Below are 24,238 nucleotides of genomic sequence, written 5' to 3'. Positions count from 1 at the left end.
GCCGATGATTGAGTGGCGACCAGTCCATTCCAAGGTGTTCCCCACCGTATCCCAAAGTCAGCTGGGATCGGCTCCGGCTCACCTGTGGTATGAAAAATGAATGAGTTGGTAAGCTGTGCCACTTTTTTTTTCTACCAACAGAGGGAGCTCATCCCTTGTTGAGGTCAGAACTTGTGGCTATGAACTCTGGCCTCAGTCTGTTTGAGTAGCATTTGCCATTATTTATGTATTTATTTTACCAGTGGTTGGTTGCTGTTGTGCTATATTTGCCCAATTCTAACGAAATTGAAATGTGTAAATATAGTACAATGATTTTACTCTTCAGCCTATATTCAGTTGAATACAGTACACTACAAAGACAAAATATTTAATGCTGAAAATGATCAACTTTATTGTTTGTGTTTTGTTTTTTTTTGTTTTTTTTTTTTAAATCGTCACTCATTTTGAATTTGATGTCTGCAACACATTACACAAGCTGGGAGAGGGTCATGCTTATCATTGTGATACATCACTCTTATTTTTTTAAAAAACACTCAATGAGCATTTGAGAACTAAACTGAGGACACATTATTACTAAAGTAAGCATGACTGTCCCAGAAAATTATGTTGCTTGGATGGTATCGGTAACATACTGTATCTTGCTCCAAAACCATGTATGTACCTTTCAGCATTAATTGCGTCTTCACTGTTGACATATGGCTTTTGTTTTGCATTGAATTTGTATATGCGTTGACGAACTGTAATGGTGAAGTGCTTACATGCAGAGATGTCTCCAGATTCTTTGAATCGTTTATTGATATTACAGACCATAGTTGGGGGAAAAAAATCTGGGTTTGAAAATGATATATTTCTTTATTGCATTGCATTCATTTGAATATAGGTTGAAAAGGATTAGAAAATCATTTTTTGTTTACATTTCACACGACGTCCCAACTTCATTGGAATTGAGGTTTGGTATATTTGCTGTGGAGTCTCTGCAGACGAACCACTTTTGAGTCTCCATTTTTTTTGGGGTACTGGCTTTCTATACACATCCACATTTTATTATAAAGCAATGTGCTAGTTGACCAAGCTTTGGGAGTGTTTTCCAGTACAGTTGCCCACAATTTGTTCAGCATTCACTGTTCTAGTGAACTATAGTGAACTTGTTCTTGTGTGAACTATAGGTTGGTATTGTATATTTTGGGTTTGAGCTCGTCCGTCGCATTTATATTCCAAATATGACTCACCTAAAGATGTTGCTACGAGGTTGTTATGGTTATTAGCCTATTTCCGAAAAGGTGCCAGTGTAAGCGAGCTGTTGTGAGTTTTGGTGAATTGTGACAACGCCGTGTTTCTCGGCAGCTCGGCTGGGCAAAGATCTGCCACTTTCAAGTAGTGCTGTCACTATCAAATATTTTTAGAATTGATTAATCTATTGATTATGCAATCGATTCATCGACTAATCTGGTTCATTTTAATTTTGCATTACAGTGTATTACAAAAACATTTTTTCCACTGATTACTGTTTATTAACCAGTGATTGGTGTTTATTCCGTAATGTCATATTCTTATAGTGATTAAAAAAAAAAGGGGGGGGGGGGGTTGATGTTGTACTATGTTGGTTATTGTTTACTAAACTAAAAACAGATGTTTGCAAATGTCACATTTTGATTAAACACAGACAATAATCCGTCTTCTTTCGTGAAGGAATACAGAAATAAGTGAACAAATACTGTTGCTATGCTGAAATAAGAGGATTTTTTACCATTTTAAATTTTAAAAATGGCTCCAAACTATTACTCGATGATTAAAATTGTTGCAGATTAATTTGATAATCGATTGGCGATTAATTGATTAATTTTGACAGCTCGCCTTTCAAGCGATGGCGACTACACGGAAGCACGATCATGCTAACGTAGGAATCCATTGATATTTGTCACGCGGCGACTCGCAGGCCAGGCTCCACCTTTTAAAGCCACACACACTCAAAGTCAAATATATTATAGGGTGTTACGTGAAGCTGGCCCCCCCGAGTGGACAACCACTGCCGCTTTTGTTGTTTGATAATGCAACATCATAAAAAATGCAAAACATCCCTAATTAGTGTAAATAATATTCCATAAGTGTAGCCCCAGTTAAGCAAAATGAATGAAAAATGGATTCTGTCTCCTTTGAAAATTCTGCTTGCAGCAAAAGCTGACTGAGCTTTGGGCACATCATCACAGGAGGACTCATTTTCATCCTGTTTGGGGCGGGGAAGGAGAGACTGCCAAGAATGCTGCTGAGTCATGTTAGATGAAGAAAACGGAATGTTTAAAAAAAAAAAAAAAAAAAAAAAAAAAAAAAAGCTGCCATGGTTATAATGAGTGAGGGGATTCGGGATCAAAAAAGCTGTAGAGGCTGCTGCTGGTAACGGGGGAGGGGGGCGGGGGGTGCTAATGTGGCGACGTGTCGTCACGAGCGCGCTTTCCCTATGCGTGTGTGTGACCGAGCGACAGGGAGAGGCCGGCTCTGCAACAGCGAGCACGTGAACAGCGGGGAGGCGTCGCCACGGACTCCACGCCCCTCCGTGACGACGAGCATCCCTTTTCTTCCAGAGGCGGCTGATGGCAGCTCGGCCAGACGCAGCGGCAACAGCGGGCAGGAACCGGAACGGAGAGGATCCCCCCCCCCCCCTCCACCGGTAATCAGATTCGGATTACCGTGTCCCCGTCGCCACGGAGACGTCGTTCTTCAGCAGGAAGTGGAGCACTTTCACAGAGGCTCGTTTCGTCAGTCTTGCGTGAGATGTCCACACCCGACCAGAAAATAGTACTTGCGGCGTTCTAACATAAACAAGAGGACCTTCACCGCTTCGACGGGGATCCCGCAAAGTTTTTGTGGAAAAAACAAAACAAAACAAAAAAAAACGAAGATGACCGCCATGCAGAAGCTGCTGCAGCTGCCCGTCAACGCCGTAAACATGGTGAAGACGGTGCAGAGTCAGGTGCAGGGCCACGAGGAGGACAAGAGCCCGGTGCTGACCCCCGACGGCGGCCAGCAGACCTGGTACAGCGCCCTGAGGCCTGATGAGCTGCGCCACCTCCGCTCGGGGTGCAGCGGCGGAGGAGGAGGAGGAGGAGGAGGAGGAGGTGACGGAGGAAGAGATCAGGAGGAACGAGCGCCACTGGAGGAAGGTGGCTGCGGTAACGGGAGTTCCCAAAGTCAGCCTTTGCGGTAGGATGGTCACCAGAATCCCGAATGTGCAGGACGGTCAATACGAGGAAAGAGTTGTTGATTAATCGATTTGTGCACCTGTAAAGTAATTCATGATTTCAAGATCTATGATACAACTTTCCGGGAGGTAAATGTCTTTATATTTGGACTAAAAGGCTGATTTTGTGCCCTAGCAACCAATCGTTTGTTATCCAAATTAGGATTAAGTAGCAGGTCTGAACTGGCCCAACAAAATCAGTCCTGGCATTTTGGCGTAGCCATAGACGGACCAGCTCGAACACGCACGTGCATGTGATGTTGACAATCAAACACTTTTTTTTTTTTTTTTTTTTAAACTCATTCACTGCCAATGACGACTATAGACGTCAAAAATCCAAGCAAACAGCCAGTGCAAATTTTGACAAGAAATTTGAATTGAAGTTTTAGTTATTCATTGTTTTCATTCATAGTTATTAATCATTGTTGTTATGAATAACGACGATGACAACAATTTCATTGCTAAGTGCTACCATTGTGCGTAGAACGGATTCCTGTTACCCTACAACACGGGCGTTGACGTTCTTGCGATCGGTCTTGGTCTTACTGAGACCACATACTGGGTCTCGGCCTCCAAAAGCCCAATTTTAGTCGACTAAAATTGCTCTTTATTTTTGTTGACTAAAGTTGGATTAAAACTAAAATACAATCAGGTGACTGAGTTATGACTAAGGCTTTAATTAAATTTAGTCAGAAGACTAGAACTAAAACTAATTTTTTTTTTTTTTAATTAAAATTTTAATTTTCAATTTTCTTTTTTTTCAAAATTAAAACTGGCTGTTTGCTTGGATTTTGACGTCTATAGTCGTCATTGGCAGTGAATGAGTTAAAAAGACAAATTCTTCCAAAATTTGTATTCAGCCATGATTCCTCCTGATTACCCCTGGCGACCATTGACTGCATTTCTAAATTTTAGGCAGGTCTTTTGGGGGGAAAATAGAGAAACTAATCATTTACATCGGCCCCAGAATGGCCGGCCCACCGGGCATTTGCCCTCTATGCCAGATGGCAATTCCAGCCCTGGTTAGTTACGTGGGTTCAACCGTACTCTAGTTCAGTCCTTCTCCAAAAGTTATAAACAGTATTGATTCTTTTTAATATCTGCATGGTGCTGCTCACAAGTTATTGTTTTAGATTTGGGCAGTTAAGAGCTTCTGGGGTCATTAATAATACATGCAAATGTTTGCTGCGTAATTTCCCCAACACGAGAAGCAAAACAATGCAAACAAAGTTGTTTGGCCTACGGTAATTTGAGTATATTTTAAATGTAGGAACTTTTGAGTGTTTCATCTGAGGCGTACAAATGCAGTGACGTTCCAGGTGGAGAGTTCCGTTTTCAGGTAACCAGAGAGCTCGGCTGCTGACGTGCTTTAAATAATTCAGAGCTGTTCGTAGGTCCAGAATTTAAGAAGCAAGAGTTGGTGTCGAGTTATTGCCAGCGCTTTGGGAAGGAGAAACCCGATCGGAGTGTCATTTTCTTTTCCTAAAGTTTTCTTTCCAATGATATCCTGTTGATCTCTCAGCATTACCTTCAGTCAGCACATTGTAGGAGATGTCCACTGGGCACGCGATTCTGTGAGATGCGAGATTTTGGTCCCAGACTGAGCGTCTTTGGGATTAGGAGTGTGACGCGGTAAATCGTGATACTTTGTCTCCCGATAGATTATTGATATGCCTACGCCAAGTATTGTGATATTTGTAGTAAATATACAAGCCACTATAACGGCCCCGTTGTTCAATAATTATTGAGCAATTACTTAGCGGGCCACAAGGGGGAGCACCTCATAAGAGTGGCGGGGAAATATACGTATGTCTTCAGGCGAAGAAGACTCATGAGCTTACTTCATTGACTCATTGAGCCATTTTCAGCAGTAAAAAGTCAATATTTTGTCCATAATTAATGTGGTAACTTCATTATTTTTCATGTCCAATGAATACCTTTAAAAAGTAATTTTTCTACTTGCTGTCAACTGATGATGACATCACATGTGCTGAGGAAGTAGGTAACGACCAATCATGGCTCAGTTTACTGACCAAACCCAGAAAGCAGGTGACAGCAAGTAGAAAAATTACTTTTTAAAAGGTATTCATTGTACATAAAAAAAAAACAATGAAGTTATCAAATTCAAGTATCCCTTTACTTTTACTTGTGGAAGACATTTATCAGTCCAGCAACGGACTCCGTTTTCCATACGTTTCTATGAAAAATGTGTATTATAGCTTCAATTTTAACATTTTAAAGCATATTTTATGTTTCGACTTTTTTTAAGCACACAATTTCTGACGAATACGAATATTGATTTAATTGAATTTAATATTGAAGTAATTTTTATTTATTTACTTTTGCAATGTTACATCAAAAAAATTGTCACAGTTTATAAAATGAAACAATTTACTATGTGACTGACTGACATGTTGCGTGGCAATAATGTTTAAGAAAGACACAAATTTGTTCACAGAAAGTTGTCTGATAAGAAGAGACAAATACAAAAGACATTTGTATTTGTTGGAAAAAAAAATACATGAAATTACACCAGTTTTAATATTATGCCTCAATGATGAACCATTTTCTCATTGAAAAAAAATATTAGTTTACGTCTTGAATAGCTTGATCGTAGATTATCGGGGATTGTCGTAGATTCGTCAAATCGTAGATTTGATCGGAGATTATCGTGGACCTGACCAATATATTAATAATCACGGTATCGTCATATCGTGAGATAATCTTTATCGTGATCCTTGTGCCGTATCGTATCGTAAGGTACCCAGAGGTTCCCACCCCTATTTGGGATTATCACTGGTTACACAATCCCGTATGTCTCTGCATGAGATTCCCTCCAATGATGACAAGCCTGTTTTTTCCAGTGATGAAAACCCCGCCTCCACTGCAATGTGTTACTCTATCAGCAATACATTCTCCTTGTCTTCTCCATCTGTTCTTCGTGAGTGTGCAACCACCATGGAAAACACAATTCACGCGTGACACTGCAGATATCCTTGTTTGAATTAGAACCTGTTCACCCGCGCGAGTCAACGGCTATAAGAAAGCCCAATACGCTTGTAAGTTAATTAGTAGGAGCCATTATACAAATGAGCTTTAGTTGTTTGGGCGGTTATATGATGGTCATATTTTCCGTCCATGGATGATGACATGGCATTTGAAAAATCATTTTGCTGCACATCTGGTTGCCGTGGAAACTGCTTTCTGCAACGATATTGAATGAGCCTTGTACAGCTTTTTTGCACCTTAAGACCATAATTCACGCCTGAATGTGATCCTGCATTTCTTTTACAAGTTGTGGATAGCTTGTATTGTATCACTTATCATAGTGGATTGAACTAATGGGGAAATTCAGCCTTCGAGGTCGCTTTCAATAGTTTTGAAATTTGGTTGACACGTCCATCGTGAGATGAGTGAGGATCAGGGAGAGTCACTGAAAAGAACCTTGTCCTCAAGAAGACTCGTGAAGTCTGCCATTTTGTTTTGAAGTGGCTATTTTAGGTCCTTAACTCATTCGCTCCCAGCCATTTTCACACTTCGCAATCCCGTCCGCTCCCGGCTGTTTTACTGGATTTTGACTGATTTTGCAAGGCCCACAGAATAATGTGTTCTATTGCTATAAAAACATGGAACCTATCAAAGAAAGATTAAAGTCTCTTCTTTCATCAGGAAAAAAAAGTATGTTTCTATCCGTTTCCGTTTTGCAGCAATTAGCATTAGAAGAGAGCTAAGTTTCAATCTAAAATTGTAAGTAATTGAGCTTTTTTTCTACATGGCCCTGGTTGATCGCCTTTGCTCTGCTGCCACCTGCTGGTCATTTGTGTAATAACTACCATTTCTGCAACCGTTCTTTGCAGTTGAGAGGCTGCATCAAAGCCTTCTGTATGCTCTAGCATAAAAAACAAACAAACAAAAAAACTTATAAATACGTCTTTGGGACACTTAGAACATTAAAAAAAACATAGTTATACGTTATTGGGAGCAAATGAGTTAATGACTAATCCTGTTGATTTTGTCTGATTGCAACCAATTTGGAATCAACTACAGCGGTGCCTTCGAGATACGAGAAACCCAACCCGCGGGGTTTTCCGCGTACACGCCGCCAAGTTTGATGGCTCGCCATAAAAGACGAAAACGCTCATAAGTCAGCTCCACAAGGTCAGCGTCTTGTGTGCAACAAAGTGTGTGCCGCTCTCAAGAGATTCATAGCCGCCCGGCAAAACGTATAGCAGCCGCAATAACGCCGTGTACTCGCATCGGGTCTTCCATTCTGAACTAGTAGGGGTCTGTGCAATGAATCAAAATTCAATCACAATTTCAATTATTACACTCCTCAATTACAAAATCAGCATAATCGTCAAAAAAAAAAAAAAAGAACAAAAGATGATTAATACTAAGTTTGAGTTGTTTAAATGTATACATTTGCACCTTTTAAAAAATTTTAAATAATAGAATAATAAATGTTCTTTCATTCATTCAAAAGGAACTTGCATAATTAGTGTTTCAAAGAATTTTATTTGTCAAAGAATTTTATTTGTCAAAGAATTTTATTTGAATTTTATTTTATTTTATTTTATTTGTAGAATTTTATAATTTTGTAAACAAAAAAAAAAGATGATTAATACTAATTTAGAGTTGAGTTGTTTACATTTATACATTTTCACTTTTTTTAAATTTTAAAATAACTAATTTAACAAATTTTGTTTCATCCAAAAGGAAGTTGAATAATTAGTGTTTCAAATAATTGTATTCGTTTTAATCATTTTTACGTTTAAACATTTTCTTGTTTTGTTCCAAAAAATAAATGATCGTCCTAATTGTGGTTTCAATTATTACCAAAATAACCATGATTAATATTTTTTTTCATCATCGAGCAGCCCTCTGCACCTTTTTTAAATTTTAAAATAACTAATTTAACAAATTTTGTTTCATTCAAAAGGAATTTGCATAATTCTAATGCTTCAAAGAATTTTATTTGTATAAATAAAATATTAAATAAACATAGAATATTTATTTTATTTTTATTTTATTTATTTGAATTTTATTTTATTTATTTGACAATGTTTGCGTTTAAACATTGTGCTTGTTTTGTACCAAAAAATAAATGATCGTCCTAAATGTGATTTCAATTATTACCAAAATAACCATGATTAATATATTTTTTTCCGTGTTTTCTCCTTCCCTCTCAGACACGACGACCTGAAGGAGATGCTGGACAGCAACAAAGACTCTCTGAAGCTGGAGGCCATGAAACGCATCGTGGCAGTGAGTAATCATTTTCTCTGCGGGATTTCGCAGAAACGCAGCTCGGTTCTTAATTGGACACCGGCACGGAAGACCCGCTCCTTGCTTTGCTGCAAGTGCATGTTAATGTCCTGAAACTTTAAAAGAGTCGCTAAAAGTGTTTTGAAGCATAAACTGCGGCGGCAAAGATACAGTCGGCTGTTAAATATTCATAATGCTGCCACTATCTGCTTGGTGCGTATCCCCGCAGGGGCGACTTTGCAAAGCGTGAGAGTGAAACGATATACCGTAACTGTGAAAGTCCAAAATTCCCTGCGTGTGAAATCCTGAGGTGGTACGTTTGTGTTTTTTTTTTTTTTTGCTCACAGATGATCGCTCGTGGCAAAAATGCGTCAGACCTCTTCCCTGCGGTGGTGAAAAATGTGGCTTGTAAAAATATTGAGGTATGCATCATCCACCCTTCCACTTCCTTTGTGTAATTTATGCACTAGCTTAGTGCTTATCATGTTTGCACAGCCTCTTGTGGTTTGAGTTTATCTCACCTGAAGGAAATAGCAATTTTCTTCTCCTCGTCGTTGCTTTTCGCCTCGCTTGGCAATGGAAATAATTTTGCTTCCTTTTTTGTATCCCTCTCTGCTCGCAGGTGAAGAAGCTGGTCTACGTTTATCTCGTGCGCTACGCTGAGGAGCAGCAAGACCTCGCGCTGCTCTCCATCTCCACCTTCCAGCGAGGCTTGAAGGTACACCACACGAGGTGGCGCTGTTGTTTGTCCATTTATTTATTGGTCTGTTGGTTAGAAGATTAAATCCTGTCTTGTGATTTTTTTTTTTTTTTTTTTTAAGGATTGTGAGAGTGGATTGATGCTTGTTGACTTCAAAGGTGTTCTGAGCTAATAATAATAATTGGAAAAAAAAAACCCAAAAACAAACATGACCACTCCTTATAATATATTATGAGAAAATAAATATCAGATGAAAAAAATAGTAGACACAAAATATATGAGGAAAATATGAACGTGATTGGCCAAAAATACAAAATCTTCAATGAAAAATATAAAAAACATTTACCAAAAAATGCTACAAAAAGACCACTCCTTATAATATATATTATGAGAAATATAAATAGCAAATGAAAAAAAAAATAGTCGACACAAAATGCACAAAATATATTAGGAAAAATAGAGGAAAATATGAAAGTTTTTTGCCAAAAATAAAAAATCTTCAATGAAAAATATAAAAATATTTACCAAACAATTCTACAAAAAGACTACTTATAATATATATTATGAGAAAATAAATAGCAGATGAAAAAATAGACACAAAATGCACAAAGTATATTAGGAAAAAAGAAGCAAATATGAAAGTGACCAAAAATACAAAATCTTCAATGAAAAATGTAAAAATATTGACCAAAAAATGCTACCTTTTCGATGAGAAATAAAAAAAAATCTTACATTACAATAAGTTATTATAGAAAGACAATATATTATCTATTTACAAATATTAGATGACTCTACAATCAGTATATATTAGTTAAAAAATATTTTAATAATGTAAAATATATATATATATATATATATATATATATATATATATATATATATATATATATATATATAAAATTGGCCAAAATTTTTATTTAAAAAAATATAATGTTAGGTTACAAAAAAATACAATAATTGGGGAAAAAAATGCAAAAAATAAAATAAAATAACCAAAGATGTATTCAACTAATACTGCTTTCACCACCATATTTATTCATCATCTTCCTCTTAAATACAGTAGTTACCATAATCAGCATTTTTACCAGGAATACAGTGCTATCAATCTGAAATGTGATTGTCTTTTATGAGTAAATTGACTTTTTATTTTTATTTTTTTTTATTCCTGTGCAGTATTATATGTCCATCAGCAACTGCACAGTTAATAACCACACAACTCTCTGTACACGCTGTACTGCTTCAGGATCCCAACCAGCTGATCAGAGCCAGCGCACTGCGAGTTCTCTCCAGCATTCGAGTCACCATCATCGTTCCCATAATGATGCTGGCCATTAAAGAGGCCGCTTCCGACATGTCTCCGTATGTCCGGAAGACCGCTGCCCACGCCATCCCAAAGCTCTACAGGTGCGCACACTTCACTTCCTAGTCAGGGCCCTATTTTTGCTTACTGCCTTGACAGGAAAATCCATACTCTTGAGTCCAAATTGTGTCTGCCATTGATCCTTGTGTGTCCTCAGTCTGGATCCGGAACAGAAGGACCAGCTGATTGAAGTCATCGAGAAACTCCTTGCTGACAAAACCACGGTGAGTATCCCTTTTTCTTTCTTTCTTTCTTTCTTTCTTTCTTTCTTTCTTTCTTTCTCGTGACGTGAACCGTGTGTGGCATCGCAGCTGGTGGCAGGCAGCGTGGTCATGGCCTTTGAGGAGGTGTGCCCCGAGCGGATCGACTTGATCCACAAGAACTACAGGAAGCTGTGCAACCTCCTGATTGACGTGGAGGAGTGGGGCCAAGTGGTCATCATCAATATGCTGACGCGCTACGCCAGGACGCAGTTCCTCAACCCCAACATCAACGTGAGTTCCGCACCAATATTCAATAGGCACAGTGTTTTTAAAAAAAAACAACTACGTACTGGCTAGGTATTGTGCTGAGCTTTTTCCCAAAGTCACTTGTTAGCGCATTTCAATGAAGTCATGTGTGCACTTACTGCGCTGATCGTGTTTGTTGTACTCGAGATGACCAACACAACACACCAGACTAGTGGGCAATATCGTGATATCGTGATATTAAAACTGCCACAATATCGTCGTCGTCATGTTCACAATATTTAAAAGGAACACATCTGTGAAAAAAGTCAGGTTGATTTCCATTTGTGCAGTTCTAGCACCCTCTAGTGGCTAGTTTATGAGTGCAATTTAATTTTCTTTAGGGATGTTTTGGCCTTCTATGTTTAAAATCGATGCTAATTGTCAAGGGGAACCTAATTTGCTTGTGAAGCCATCAAGGTGTGCTTGCATTATTCTGCTTTTTTAGTATCTCTTTTTTTTTCAATATTGTGATCTTTTTTATATATCGCCAACGTCCCCACAATATCGTGATAATTATTGTATCGTGACCTTCATATCGTGATAATATCGTATCGTGATGTTTGGATATCGTTGCATCCCTACACCAGACACATCACTACATCTACTCCAATAGTGAGTCTCCACAACCCAAACTAGATGACTGGTGTAGTACCAAGACTGACCTGTTAGAGGCAGTATCGTGCCACAGAGAATGGAGGCTGCTTAACAATCTAAAGGAGCGAGAGAGTAGTTAATGCTTGTAAAATGTAAACCAATCCAAAAGAAGATATGCTGCAGACATGCTTATATATTGTATTGATTTTATGTGTATGCGTTTATTTTTTTTTATTTATTTTTTTTTATTTATTTTTTTATTTTTTTTAAAAACAGCTAGATGACCAAGCAAAACGTCAAGGATTTTTCAAGGTAGGCCACTAGAATAGTAGTTCTACCCCTGTACTAATCAGTAATATAATCTTATTTCTATTTATATTATGAATAGAAGTGTTGTTACTGTTTTGCTTCTAATTTGTTTGCATTTTTGCAAATCTTGAAAGCGCTGTAAAAGCAGAGTAGTAGTAGTAGTAGTAGTAGACACGGGTGGCGTCAAGTGTTAATTTTAGAGTATGTCGCAGGCGACAAAATACAGAATGGCCCCAGAATACAATGTCCCAATTTCGTAGTTTGGACACCAGTGCGTTAAAAAGTTTGGTAAATAAAATAATCCATTCTTAAAGGTGCATTGTGCTGTTTAAAAAGGTCATGTTTAAGCTTTTTTTACATCGTACATGCTCCACCAATGCCCAGATGAGGATCCCTGACTGTTTTACTCTGACTGCATCGTTCAGCTTTTATCTTCCCTTTATGGTAGCGTGTTTGGACCCCCGCACACGCCACCGTTTCTTTGATGAGGGGAGGGGCGGAGTTTTTCTGACCTCATTTGAAGTCATGTCTTCGTTTGTCAACTGTGGTTGTCACTTTAAGATCGTGCACGTCCTCGCGCGCGCGCGCACAATGAACGAGCCTAACGCAGATGCTGCAGTTACACTTTGGGCCAGAGGTGGCGGTCGTGAGTAAAAGAGTGATAAACTGCACAATGATCCTTTAAAGTAAACTTGAATCACCTGTCATATTGAGATGGTCAGCAGATATGATAATAACAATGTGTAATATTGACCTAATGATGAATATTTAATACTGTAATTGTGTGGTTTGCGCTGAAAACTATTTTATTTCCAGTTATATCTATTGCAAGATATTTTTCATTTGACATTGTTTTGGTGCGGATTACAGTTACCTCATAAAGTTCACATCCTAGGATTGATTAGTTCACATTCATTCTAATCAAATTTGTACCATTAATTAAATGATTAAAATCTGAATTTCCCCTGGATCGGACCGACCGTAATATTATTATTTTTTTAATATAGGAGTCCCTGCTGGAGGAGGGCGGGGCCGGCGACAAAGCCTTCTACGCCTCTGATGGTAATGACGACGACGAAGATGAGGAGGACAAGGAGAAGAAGGCCGAGGCCGCCGCCCTGGCCAAAAGGAAGCCTTACGTGATGGATCCCGACCACCGGCTGCTGCTGAGGAACACCAAGCCACTCCTGCAGAGCCGCAACGCAGCTGTTAGTAAAATAAACCCCCCCCCCGCAACCCGCCTGCGTCATCACACAAGCATCAGTGGCGGACGTCATTAGCGCACATTATTCAACGTGAATCCGCAGCTTTGCTCTCCAGAGGCTTGACCTCTGCAAGGCTTTCATATTAGCAAGCTATTGGAGTGTCCTGCAGAATTATCAACTCTCAGATGAAGATGCGTTCTAAGAAGGAAATTCGGCTAACTTTAGTGGACACTGTTTATACATTTCCCTCCCTATGCTACAGGTTGTGATGGCCGTGGCTCAGCTCTACTTCCATCTGGCCCCCAAAGCAGAGGTCGGGGTGATCGCCAAGGCTCTGGTGCGTCTTTTGCGGAGTCACAGGTGAGCTTCGACATGTTTGACAGTTGTAAGATTTTTTTTTTCATTTTCTCCACCTTCAACCTGTGTTGGTTTTATTTCCAGTGAAGTCCAGTATGTTGTTCTTCAAAATGTGGCCACTATGACCATTAAAAGAAGGGTGAGTCGTATACCCAGACATTTTATATAGTGCAGGCCAAAGGTTTGGACGCACCTCATTCAATGTGTTTGCTTTATTCTCATTACTATTTACATTGTAGATTCTCACTGAGGGCATCCAAACTAAGAATGAACACGTGGAGCTATGTACTTAACAAAAAAGGAGAAATAACAGAAAGCATGTTTTAGATTTAACCCTTTGCTCTGATTACTGCCTTGCACTCTCACCTCTGGGAACTCCTTCAATACTGTTGGGAAAACCATTTCAGGTGACTACTCTTGAAGTTGGGGGAAGGCCGAGAGTGTGCAAAAAAAAAAAAAAAAAAAAAAATCATCAGAGCAGAGTGACTATTTTAAAGAAACTTAAATATAAAACATGTTTGCAATTATTTCACCTTTTTTTAATGTACATAACTCCACATGTGTAGTAGGGCTTGGGCGATATGGCCAAAAAAATAAAATCTTGATTTTTTTCGTTTTTGTTTTTTTCAGTCATTCAGGACGTTTACGATTTGAATCGATTTTTATTACGATTTGAATCGATTTTTTTTTATCTACTAAACCCAACAAGCATTTATTTAAGGGTTTCATTTCTGCAAAAATAATTCCTATGCAAAATGTTCGGACAACAATAATGTCTACAGCTTCTAAATCAGCAAATTTTCAACAACTCTATTTTTAAAATTAATTCGACGTATCGAATTAATTTTATTTATTACCCAGCCCTAATTCATAGTTTTTATGCCTTCTGCAAGTGAGAATCTGCAATGTAAATACTAACTAGTCATGAAAATAAAGAAAAGGCATTGCATGAGAAGGTGTGTCTAAACGTTTGTCCTGTACTCTACGTCTGTTTATGAATGAGTGTGAAAATTTGAATGGCTTCCTTTGCCGTTTCTCGCAGGGGATGTTTGAACCTTACCTGAAGAGTTTCTATATCCGCTCCACAGACCCGACACAGATAAAAATCCTCAAGGTTATCTTTTCCATTTTTATTATTTTAACCTTCAAACGTTGCGTGAGATGATAGTTTTTACAACCAGTGTAAAAGGTGCTAACGCGTGCTATCATTCACCGCAAAACTGCTATATTGTTTACGGTAAACTGTGATTTATTTTGCAGCTGGAGGTTCTTACCAATCTTGCCAATGAGACCAACATCTCCACTATTCTCAGAGAGTTTCAGGTATAAACTTTTTAACCCATTTCAAAAGCTCAACATTGACAACTAAAAATGTACTGAGGGGTGCTGTTTTTTTTTTTTGTTTGTTTGTTTTTTGTTTGCCTCTGGCAGACATACATTAAAAGCATGGATAAAGACTTCGTTGCCGCCACCATCCAAGCCATCGGCCGCTGCGCCACCAACATCGCAGAAGTGAGGGACACGTGTCTGAATGGCCTGGTGCAGCTGCTGTCCAACCGAGACGGTGAGAAACTGTCTTTTCCCCCCAAGTTGCCATGGAAACAGCCTCGGGCACGTGAGTCGCGCCTTCTCAACACGTGTCTGGCGCTTCGCAGAGTTGGTGGTGGCGGAGTCGGTGGTGGTGATCAAGAAGCTGCTGCAGATGCAGCCCGAGAAGCACAGCGACATCATCAAACACATGGCCAAACTGACGGACAACATCCAGGTGCCGATGGCGCGGGCCAGCATCCTGTGGCTGATCGGCGAATACTGCGAGCACGTGCCTAAGATTGCCCCGGACGTCCTGAGGAAGATGGCCAAATCCTTCACCAACGAGGAGGACATTGTCAAGTTGCAGATACTCAACCTGGCCGCCAAGCTCTACCTCACCAATTCCAAACAGGTACAACAACCACTACGGGTAATGAAAGGGTAATACATTGCAATATTTGTTGCCTTTTGTGCCTTTTTGCAATGCTTGAAGGGACAGTCTAAAGTTTTTAACTCAGAAAATAAAGACTGGATGGATACACATGAAATTCGTCTCAATCAACACCTCTGGACTTCTGTTAATGTGTAGTGGTGAGTTTGTCCTCAACCATCACCCTCCCCCAAACCGGTGCCAAACCACTCATCTACATATATATGACTGAGGTTGCGTGGGCGGCCATATTGCTCCTCCCAAGAAACGTTTCTTGACATATGATCCTATAAACACACAAAAAACGTATAAATACGTCTTTGGGACACTTAAAACCTAAAAAAAAAAACGTGTTTTATGTTATTGGGTGCAAATGAGTTAATGATGTTTAGTATAGGTGGAACTGAGCAATAAAAGAAAAAGGGGGTATTCAAAGCAGCGCATACCATCCACTTGTTAATTAATTTTTTTAAATAGTGACCACCCCACCTCCGGCCTCATACTAACTGCCTACGAGCTGTATATGTCGGATCTGTTCGTATACCATATAGCTTATACAGTAGTCTACTTGCGAGGTGGGAGTAACAAGATGGCCGCCCTGTGACTTCAACGGCTTGCACTGGCGTGTATGGGCTATCCAGTCATACGTACAGGTCCGTGTGGCAAACGCAGAATATGTTAGCTTGCTAATTTAGCGACATGCTAGGCTGCTAAGTCACACAGACAAGGATAGTGCGGCAATATAGAAGGAGGGTCGAATTTAAAGTTACACCGTGCAATAGGTTTTCTTTTTTGGAGGGGAGGAGTCTGTTTAGAATGGTTTTGTTTACAAACAGAAAAGGGAAAAAACTTTGGACCATCCCAGCTGTGAAGACTGATATAGACAATTACAAACATTTCGCACGCTCACCTCGTGCTTGCCTGCCACAGACGAAACTGTTGACGCAGTATGTCCTCAACCTGGCCAAATACGACCAGAACTACGACATCCGCGATCGGGCGCGCTTCATCCGCCAGCTCATCGTGCCCACCGAGAAGAGCGGCGCCCTCAGCAAGTACGCCAAGAAACTCTTCCTGGCCCTCAAGCCTGCGCCGGTCCTGGAATCTCCGTTTAAAGGTACACAATGTAATGTCACAACACTACGGGTGAATGAAGCCGCTTTATATTTTGCACCTCATCCGCTTTCCCCCACTTTTTGTAGATCGAGACCACTTCCAGTTGGGCTCGCTGTCCCACCTGCTGAACGCCAAAGCCGGCGGCTACCAGGAGTTGCCCGACTGGCCGGAAGCCGCCCCAGATCCCTCCGTGCGCAACGTGGAGGTGAAGGAGTCTGTGCGTGCAGTGGCATTCCGTAACATAAAGAGTCACAAAGGGTCAGGAGGGGAGCGAGTGCGGCTTTGGCAGAATAATATTGATAGCGATGGTCATCAATTCACTCAATCCTTATCCCTTACCGTGCCAGTTATGGAATTGATTCTCCCTCTGGTGTAGCTCACACGCTCCCCCGCCTGCTGTCTTGTCAACCATGTTTGAGCCAATGGCACATGACCTACTTTATTTTTTATTTTTTTTTTATTTTTTAAGAGACTTTATAGATAGTGCAGTGAAACCTCCAAAGTTGAACATAAGTGTTCAGACCCCCCAAAATATCAACAAGATTTTTCATAACAAAAATACTTTTCATGTTTCAATGCCATTGACATTGTGCTGCTCCCTTTGGTTTGCCTCCAAGCCATTAGGGGGCAGTATAATCCATTCATAATAATTATTTAAAAAAAGGGAAACACCAAAGACTGTCTGATAACAATTGTTGGTAATTCTAAACCTTCAATAATGTACCAAATCCTTTCCTGTTTAGCTATAATTTTCCATTTCTGGTTGTCCGTTTATCATCACATTTTGCCATAATTCGTACCCTCCTGTGATGACGAAAGCCAAAGAAAATGTAATGAAAAAAAAAAAAAAAAGCATTCACGGAATTAATCATGTTGTGCATTACGATGGCTTGAAGTTTGACTTTTGAGTCATATCTTTTCCAGAAAATTGGTTAAATGGTACCACTGTTGGGTTGTCAGACTTTGGAGGTTCCACAGTACACTCTTTTTATTTATATATTGCATATATATATACAGGTTTATTTCAGTAGGATATTGTTGAAAACTTAATCTAGTTTGTCGTTAAATTAATAAAGTGCAACTAATATAGATTCACTACATTACATTTAAAAAATATTTAATGATTTTAATTGTATAAAATATATATATTACAAAAGAAACAAAATAGTTTTGGGTGTTTAATGTTATGGTAATAAATGTTAGCTGGGTTAGGCCCTAGCTCACCCTCGGCAATAATGAGGTCATGCACTGTATAAAAAAATAAAATAAATAAATAAATTATTAATAATAATAATAATAATAATAATAATTAGACATTAGGTAATAATGGAACTTCTGAAAGATATTTTGTTTTATGTAATAAATAAAGCACACGTTTCACTTGTTGAATTCAACTACAAAAATGAATTTTCTACTTTACTGACATTCACCTGTATGTTATGTTTTTCAAATTCCAAATTTGACCATCACAATCTGTCCATGTGCCATTGGTTCCTCATAAACGATAACGTGTCCGCAAATGAAAACTTGAGCCTCCGCTTCCTTTTGTCAAAATCAAGACGCAATCAAGAACACTCTTGATTCTGATTTGAAGCAGCGTGATCAAGTTCTGATTCATTTTGTCATGTTTGTTTGTTTTTTTTACTAACCATTTTTTTCAGATTTTTACTCAGATTTCCCGTTATGAACATGTCGTCTACTTGTGATGCAGATCACAAGATGAGGGAGGGCGGCGGTTTGTCATGATTAATTGTTGGGCATTCCATTTAAAAAAAACAAAAAAAAACATTTCCCACTCTTAATCTGAAGATTTCCTCGAAATAGCATCTTCTCTAAATTCATGACCCAAAAGCGAGGACCAGTTCTGAAAGGTTCTCTCGCTTCACCTTGCAGACAGAGGAAGTCATAACTACCGGCGAGGGGAGAATCGGCCTGCTGGGAGACTGGCGAGAGGTCCGGTGTGGGAGTGCGTTGATTGTTTTGCCGTTTTTTTGTTTGATAGCTCTGTTCCTTTTTGCTCTCTTTTCACTGACAGACAGACTTTAAATTGCACAATTACAAACAGCGTACCATCGAGGAACAGCAGACAAAAGAACATCCTTAAACAAGAGTAGCCAATGGAATATCGCCAAGGCACAAATTGACAAACCACCTTCACTTTTTCCTCCTCTGCATCTTGTTTGTTCCGCATGACTGTTGTGATTTGTTGTGATTTTTCCGTCTCAGCTTGTGACGACTTTCCCCTTTGTCTCCTTTCCAAACACTGTTGTTGTTGTGGGAATGCTTCAGCATTCAACAACGAGATTCAGCATTCCCACATATTTTGTTGTGATTTTTATTCTCTATGCTTTTTTTTTTTAACAACTCCCACATAATACTTCCAATTTACACTGATTAAATTTCAACTAGCTTCAAATATTCACACCTCAGTATTTGCACAATTTAACATTTAATATAAACTTTTCCTCATTCATTTAAAGGGATACTTTACTTATTTAGCCCATTATAGCAATAAAAAGTTAATATTTTGTCTATAATTAATTTGATACTTTCATTATTTTTCACGTACAATTAGTACCTTTAAAAACACATTTTGCAACTTGCTGTCGACTGAAAGTGACATCACAAGGGCTCAGGTAACCAATCACAGCTCTCCTGTTTTCTAGATTTGGTCATGTGACATTCACAAGCTGAGCTGTGATTGGTTACCTGAGCCCTTGTGATGTCATTTTTAGTCGACAGCAAGTTGCAAAATGTGTTTTTAAAGGTACTAATTGTACATGGAAATTAATTAAAATATCAAATTTATTATAGGCAAAATATTAATGTTTGACTGCCAAAAATGGCTAAATAAGTAAAGCATCCCTTTAAAATGGGACAGACATTGAACTTTTTCTAAGTGTCACTTTTCACGCCCACTTCCATATATATAACTTATCATCATTACCAGGTGTCTGATACTGCTCGGTGGCACAGTTGGTAGTGTCCAGTAACCAGGAGGTCATAATTTCATAATTGATCTCTCAATTTACTTCGTAAGCATTCCACATGCATTCAAAATCTTCGTATTCAGCTTTCAGCATTCCCACGCAATTTCTCCAGAAATTGCACTTAGTCTAGTTGTTGTCACGTTAGACACATTCATGTGGGTGAGTCAAGTCAGCGCTCTGCAGGTAGCCATTTTTTTAAATCAGACAATTTGGTCCGAGGTCCTTTTGTGGCTCATTCCTCAACTTAATTTTGCAACAGTTCAATTTAATTTATATTTTGTTGGTGTGTATGTGTGTTTATCGCTACAATGAAACCTCTAAGATCACTGGTTGTTTCATCCTCCGGCCCCGCGTAGAAAATGATTGATTAACAGTGCTATTCAAATTTTATTGAAGTAATAAAATAATCCGGAATATAATTTTTCTTTTTTTTTTTTACAAATTTAGATTTTTTTTAAAGTTATGCTACAATTTTTCCTTTTTTTCCTTTTTTTTTTTTAAATAAAAAATTTTATTTTGTAAAAATAATTTCATTTACATTTTTATCTTTGAGAAAAAGTGTGGTATTTTTCATCATTTTAAGTTTTCCTTGCAACTTTTTGACATAGGCCAAGAGAATGTAAATGCAGCACCAGTATTATCTAAATTGCCTTAAAAAATAATAATAAAATAAAAAATAAAATAAAATAAAAACTTTCGATCACTGAGCCGATATCGCTTCTTTTTCAAGTATATTTTTTTCCAACTTTAGAGGTTCCACTGTACTTTAACTGTGCTTTTATTGTAAAGTTTTGCCATCAGAATACATTTGCACTTCATTTCAGTCTCTTTTTAACTGTTGTCAAAGTTTCGCCCTTCTAGATCCAGAAACCTTCCCGTGCCTTGCCTCGTGATGTTTTTTATTTTATTTTATTTTAATTTTAATTTTGTTCTCTCGAATCTTTCCCCCATCTCACGTCCATCCCCCATCTTTTTTTTTTCTCCTCCCCCTTTGCCCCCCTCCATCAGTCTTGCCAGGTATTTTCGCTGCTTGAGCGAGTCACAACGTTGACCAGCGTGAGTCAGTTAGCGCCCTCTCGAAGCATTGTAGCGGCTTCTCGATTAGCCCCCCCCCCCCCCCCCCCCCGCTCCCCGGTGACCTCCTCCCGCTTCCCCCTCTGCGCCTTCGCCTGATGTGGTCGCTGTTCTGTGCTTTTAGCTCTCAGCCCCCCCCAAAAACACAACACAGCCCACCGTCGCCCCTCTTCTTCCATGCCCTCTTTCCTCAGTGTCTGCCATTTAGAGAAGTGATTCTTTTAGAGAGGCTCTCTTTGCGAGAAGCTTCAGTGTATTTAGCTGATTGTTAGTAGTGGAGCGGATTGAACCAAATATCAATTATAATAATAATAATAATTATTATTTATTGATTGATTGCATTTTTATGTTATTATTATTATTATTATTATTATTAAATCAATCTCTGATGTAATAGCCTTATTTATTGATTGATTGAATTTTTATTTTTTTCCCTTTATTTTTATTATTATTATTAACGCATTCACTGCCAATGACAACTATAGACGTCAAAATCCAAGCAAACAGCGAGTGTTAATTTTGAGGAAAAAAAAAGAAAATTTAAAATTAAAATTTTAACTAAAAAAAAAAAAATAAATGTTTTATAGTCTTCTGACTAAATTTAATTAAAACCTTAGTCATAACTCAGTCACCTGATTGTATTTTAGTTTTAATCCAATTTTAGTCAAAAATAAAGAGCAATTTTAGTCGACTAAAATTGGCTTTTGGAGGCCGAGACCCTGTATGTGGTCTCAGTAAGACCAAGACCGCTCACAAGAACGTCAACGCCCGTATTGTAGGGTAACAGGAATCCGTTCTACGCACGATGGTAGCACTTAGCAATGAAATTGTTGTCGTCGTTGTTATTCAGAGCAACAATGATTAATAACTATGAATGAAAACAATGAATAACTAAAACTAAATTCAAATTTCTTGTCAAAATTTGCCCTGGCTGTTTGCTTGGATTTTTGACGTCTATAGTCGTCATTGGCAGTGAATGAGTTAATTCAATCTCTGGTGTAATAACCTTATTTATTGATTGATTGTATTATTTTTATTTTATTTTATTATCTGTTCTTATTGCTGTTGGACATGTAAATTTCCCAGAGGGAGCCATCCCAAAGGGATCAATTAAGTCAAGTCTAAGTCTAATGGCAATAACAACGTTGGTATTGATATGGATTGATACGAGTGTAATGAGATGGATAATTGAGCCGCTGAGAATTAAGAGTGGGATAACATTTTGATAACACCTGTTGTCACGTTTTCATACTTTTACAGAAAAGATGGTTTTCTTCTGATTTTAATCATGACGATTTTGGACTTGGATCATATTGCTTGCATCGTTACCCACAACTGAAGAGATGTCATCATCATAAGTTGCATAGTTTGAATGACGTCAGTATCATATAGTTTTTGCCTGAAAGAAAAGAAACGAGCTGGAGCGAGGGGGGAAAAAAAAAAAGTTTAATTCAATTTCCAAATACAGTTTATCAATATTTCATAACTTACTTTTAAGTCTTTTTGCAGGAGGTGAAGCCCAGTTTCAGTGGTGTGGCTAATGGCCATCTTGGAAATGCGAATAGGCCCAGTGTTGCGAGAATCAAGAATCAGGAAACGAGCAGAGTGGAATAAAGCGCCACCCCCTATATGCCAAAATTGGAACTAAACATTTATTTACACCAACCAGTCTTTATCCTGAACGTTACGCTTTTTCGCCGTTTATTTCCTCACTTACCTTTAAAATGACAAAAATGGAGTTAGCCCGCTCTAGTTTGCAGTGGCTCAATTGTTGTTTAGAGAGTTCAACTTTGTATGTCACTATTTTTTTTATTTATTTTTTATTTTTTATCAAAGCTAGCAAGTTAAAAGGTACTGAAGAAGATACATTTTGTATGTTTTTGTATTTCCCAAACACACATACAGTACTTATTTTTAAATTATTTATTATTTGTAAAAAAAAGAAAAAGAAATGAGTATTATTACATTTTTATTTTAGTTTTAATTTATTTTGAACATTTATATTTAATGAAACAGATTATAAAAGTACATATGGGAAGAAAAAATATACAAGACACATAGCGCAACAAACATTAGAGCAGCAAAAAAATAGTTTTGCAGTGAATCATCCAGTCAGTAGCTACACAATTAGATGTTTGAAAAGGAGTAGGAAGAAGTATAAACTTATCAAGTCCTACCCCTTTAACAAAGGGGTTATTATATATTCTATTATATTGTATCATTCATTAAAAAAAAATCCCCAAATGATTTTTCAATCACAAAAAAAAAACCACTGCTTAATTCAGACAATTTAATGGTACATTTACAGTTTGATGTCTAATGAAAAGTATCCGTTATTAGTATCGATGATACCAGTCCTGTAATTTACTTGATGACAGATGCATACCGCCCTCTGATTGGCTGTCAAACAAATTCCGCTGCGATAGCTCCCAGCTCTCAACAAGCACTATAGAAAATGGATTGACGTAACTAACCAAATGTTGCTGTATCACCCACACATTGTCGTTTTCTCATCCAACGTGAGTCGCTCCCAAAGACATCACTTCTCTTAATGGAACTGCTACTTGGGTTTAAAAAAAACAAAAACAAAAACACAACGCCATGAAGCCGTCACCTGGTGCTTGCATCCATCTTGACAAACACTCAGGGTTGACTGTTGTCGCCCGACTCGACAGGCAGTCTGGCTTCATCCGTCTGCGTCGCGCCCCAGGCCGAGGCTTCCATGGCCGTGCCGCTGTTGCCGTTGTCAGCCCGCGTCGCTCGGCTCGCTGCTTCCGTCTCGGGGTGGGGGGGGGGGACTTTTGTTGCGCCAGCCTGACGCTTTTGCACGCTTTTGGGCCCCGCAGGTGCCCGAGTGGACCAAGTGCAGCAGCCGAGAGAAGAGGAAGGAGAAAAAAGTGGAGAAGCCCTTCTACTCCGATTCCGAGGGCGAGTCCGGGCCGACCGAGTCCGCTGACAGTGGTAAGTTCGGTTGGACTTTAATTTAAAAGAAAAAAAAAAAAAATCATACATTCACATTGACCTTTTTTATTATGAGGTCACGTCTAATTCCCAGTGACAGAAGCTGAAACATTACATGTCATTTGACCTTCTATTTGACACAGTGTTCCCTCCGTTATCGCGGATTCATCTTTCGCTGCCTCGCTGTGTCGTGAATTTTTTACAGCGTGCTTTTTGGGTTGTTTATTGTTTTTGGTCCAACCGGGGACATACGGGCATCAGCAGATTTGTCTCGACGAGACATTTCCAACGGAGTCTGTCCCGTTGCTCCACGACATTGTATTCAGGAGATGCTATGCTGCATAACAAGTAAATAAAAAAAACAAAATTAAAAAAAACAAAAAAAAAACGTACTTTTTATAGAAAAAAATGACTGTAAATGACAAGAAAACATAAATGATGAATGAAAAAGCTTTCATAATAAACTAAAAATCATACCAAAACGAAAAAACATAATAAACGACAAAAAAATATAGACTGTTATATACTGTAAAAAGTAAATTAAAAACAAAACATACTTTTAATGGAAAAAGAACATATATAATGAATGAAAAAGCATTTATA

At 38.5% G+C, this 24,238-nt stretch overlaps 2 protein-coding genes across 21 annotated transcripts in view; one reads left to right on the top strand and one right to left on the bottom strand.

Annotated features, from left to right (window-relative positions):
• ap3b2 (adaptor related protein complex 3 subunit beta 2) overlaps positions 1–24,238 on the top strand; it is a 43,993-nt gene that overhangs the window by 1,880 nt on the left and 17,875 nt on the right. For 3 of the 19 annotated variants that reach the window (XM_077517553.1, XM_077517549.1, XM_077517547.1), the window contains exons 2-17: positions 8,425–8,500; positions 8,848–8,922; positions 9,123–9,218; positions 10,444–10,604; positions 10,718–10,784; positions 10,872–11,054; positions 12,980–13,180; positions 13,440–13,537; positions 13,619–13,673; positions 14,577–14,648; positions 14,795–14,857; positions 14,966–15,098; positions 15,190–15,476; positions 16,425–16,611; positions 16,697–16,827; positions 23,521–23,635. In XM_077517553.1, the coding sequence (XP_077373679.1) occupies positions 8,425–8,500; positions 8,848–8,922; positions 9,123–9,218; positions 10,444–10,604; positions 10,718–10,784; positions 10,872–11,054; positions 12,980–13,180; positions 13,440–13,537; positions 13,619–13,673; positions 14,577–14,648; positions 14,795–14,857; positions 14,966–15,098; positions 15,190–15,476; positions 16,425–16,611; positions 16,697–16,827; positions 23,521–23,635 (2,000 nt within the window). Of the gene's footprint in view, positions 1–2,425; positions 3,199–8,424; positions 8,501–8,847; positions 8,923–9,122; positions 9,219–10,443; positions 10,605–10,717; positions 10,785–10,871; positions 11,055–11,939; positions 11,976–12,979; positions 13,181–13,439; positions 13,538–13,618; positions 13,674–14,576; positions 14,649–14,794; positions 14,858–14,965; positions 15,099–15,189; positions 15,477–16,424; positions 16,612–16,696; positions 16,828–20,608; positions 20,657–23,520; positions 23,636–24,238 lie in introns of those variants that run through there. The other 16 variants (XM_077517536.1, XM_077517538.1, XM_077517551.1 and 13 more) reach the window with 13 other exon arrangements.
• Positions 23,843–24,238, bottom strand: part of sv2 (synaptic vesicle glycoprotein 2) — a 42,254-nt gene continuing 41,858 nt past the window's right edge. Inside the window, exon 13 of one of the 2 annotated variants that reach the window (XM_077517560.1) lies at positions 23,843–23,972. In XM_077517560.1, coding sequence (XP_077373686.1) covers positions 23,858–23,972 — 115 coding nt within the window. In that variant the 3' untranslated portion in view covers positions 23,843–23,857. The remainder of the gene's footprint in view (positions 23,973–24,238) is intronic. The other variant, XM_077517562.1, reaches the window with a different exon arrangement.

This window comes from Festucalex cinctus, chromosome 3 (genome assembly GCF_051991245.1).
Source record: "Festucalex cinctus isolate MCC-2025b chromosome 3, RoL_Fcin_1.0, whole genome shotgun sequence".
Lineage (NCBI taxonomy): Eukaryota > Metazoa > Chordata > Actinopteri > Syngnathiformes > Syngnathidae > Festucalex > Festucalex cinctus.
This window is presented reverse-complemented; position numbering and strand designations above follow the sequence as displayed.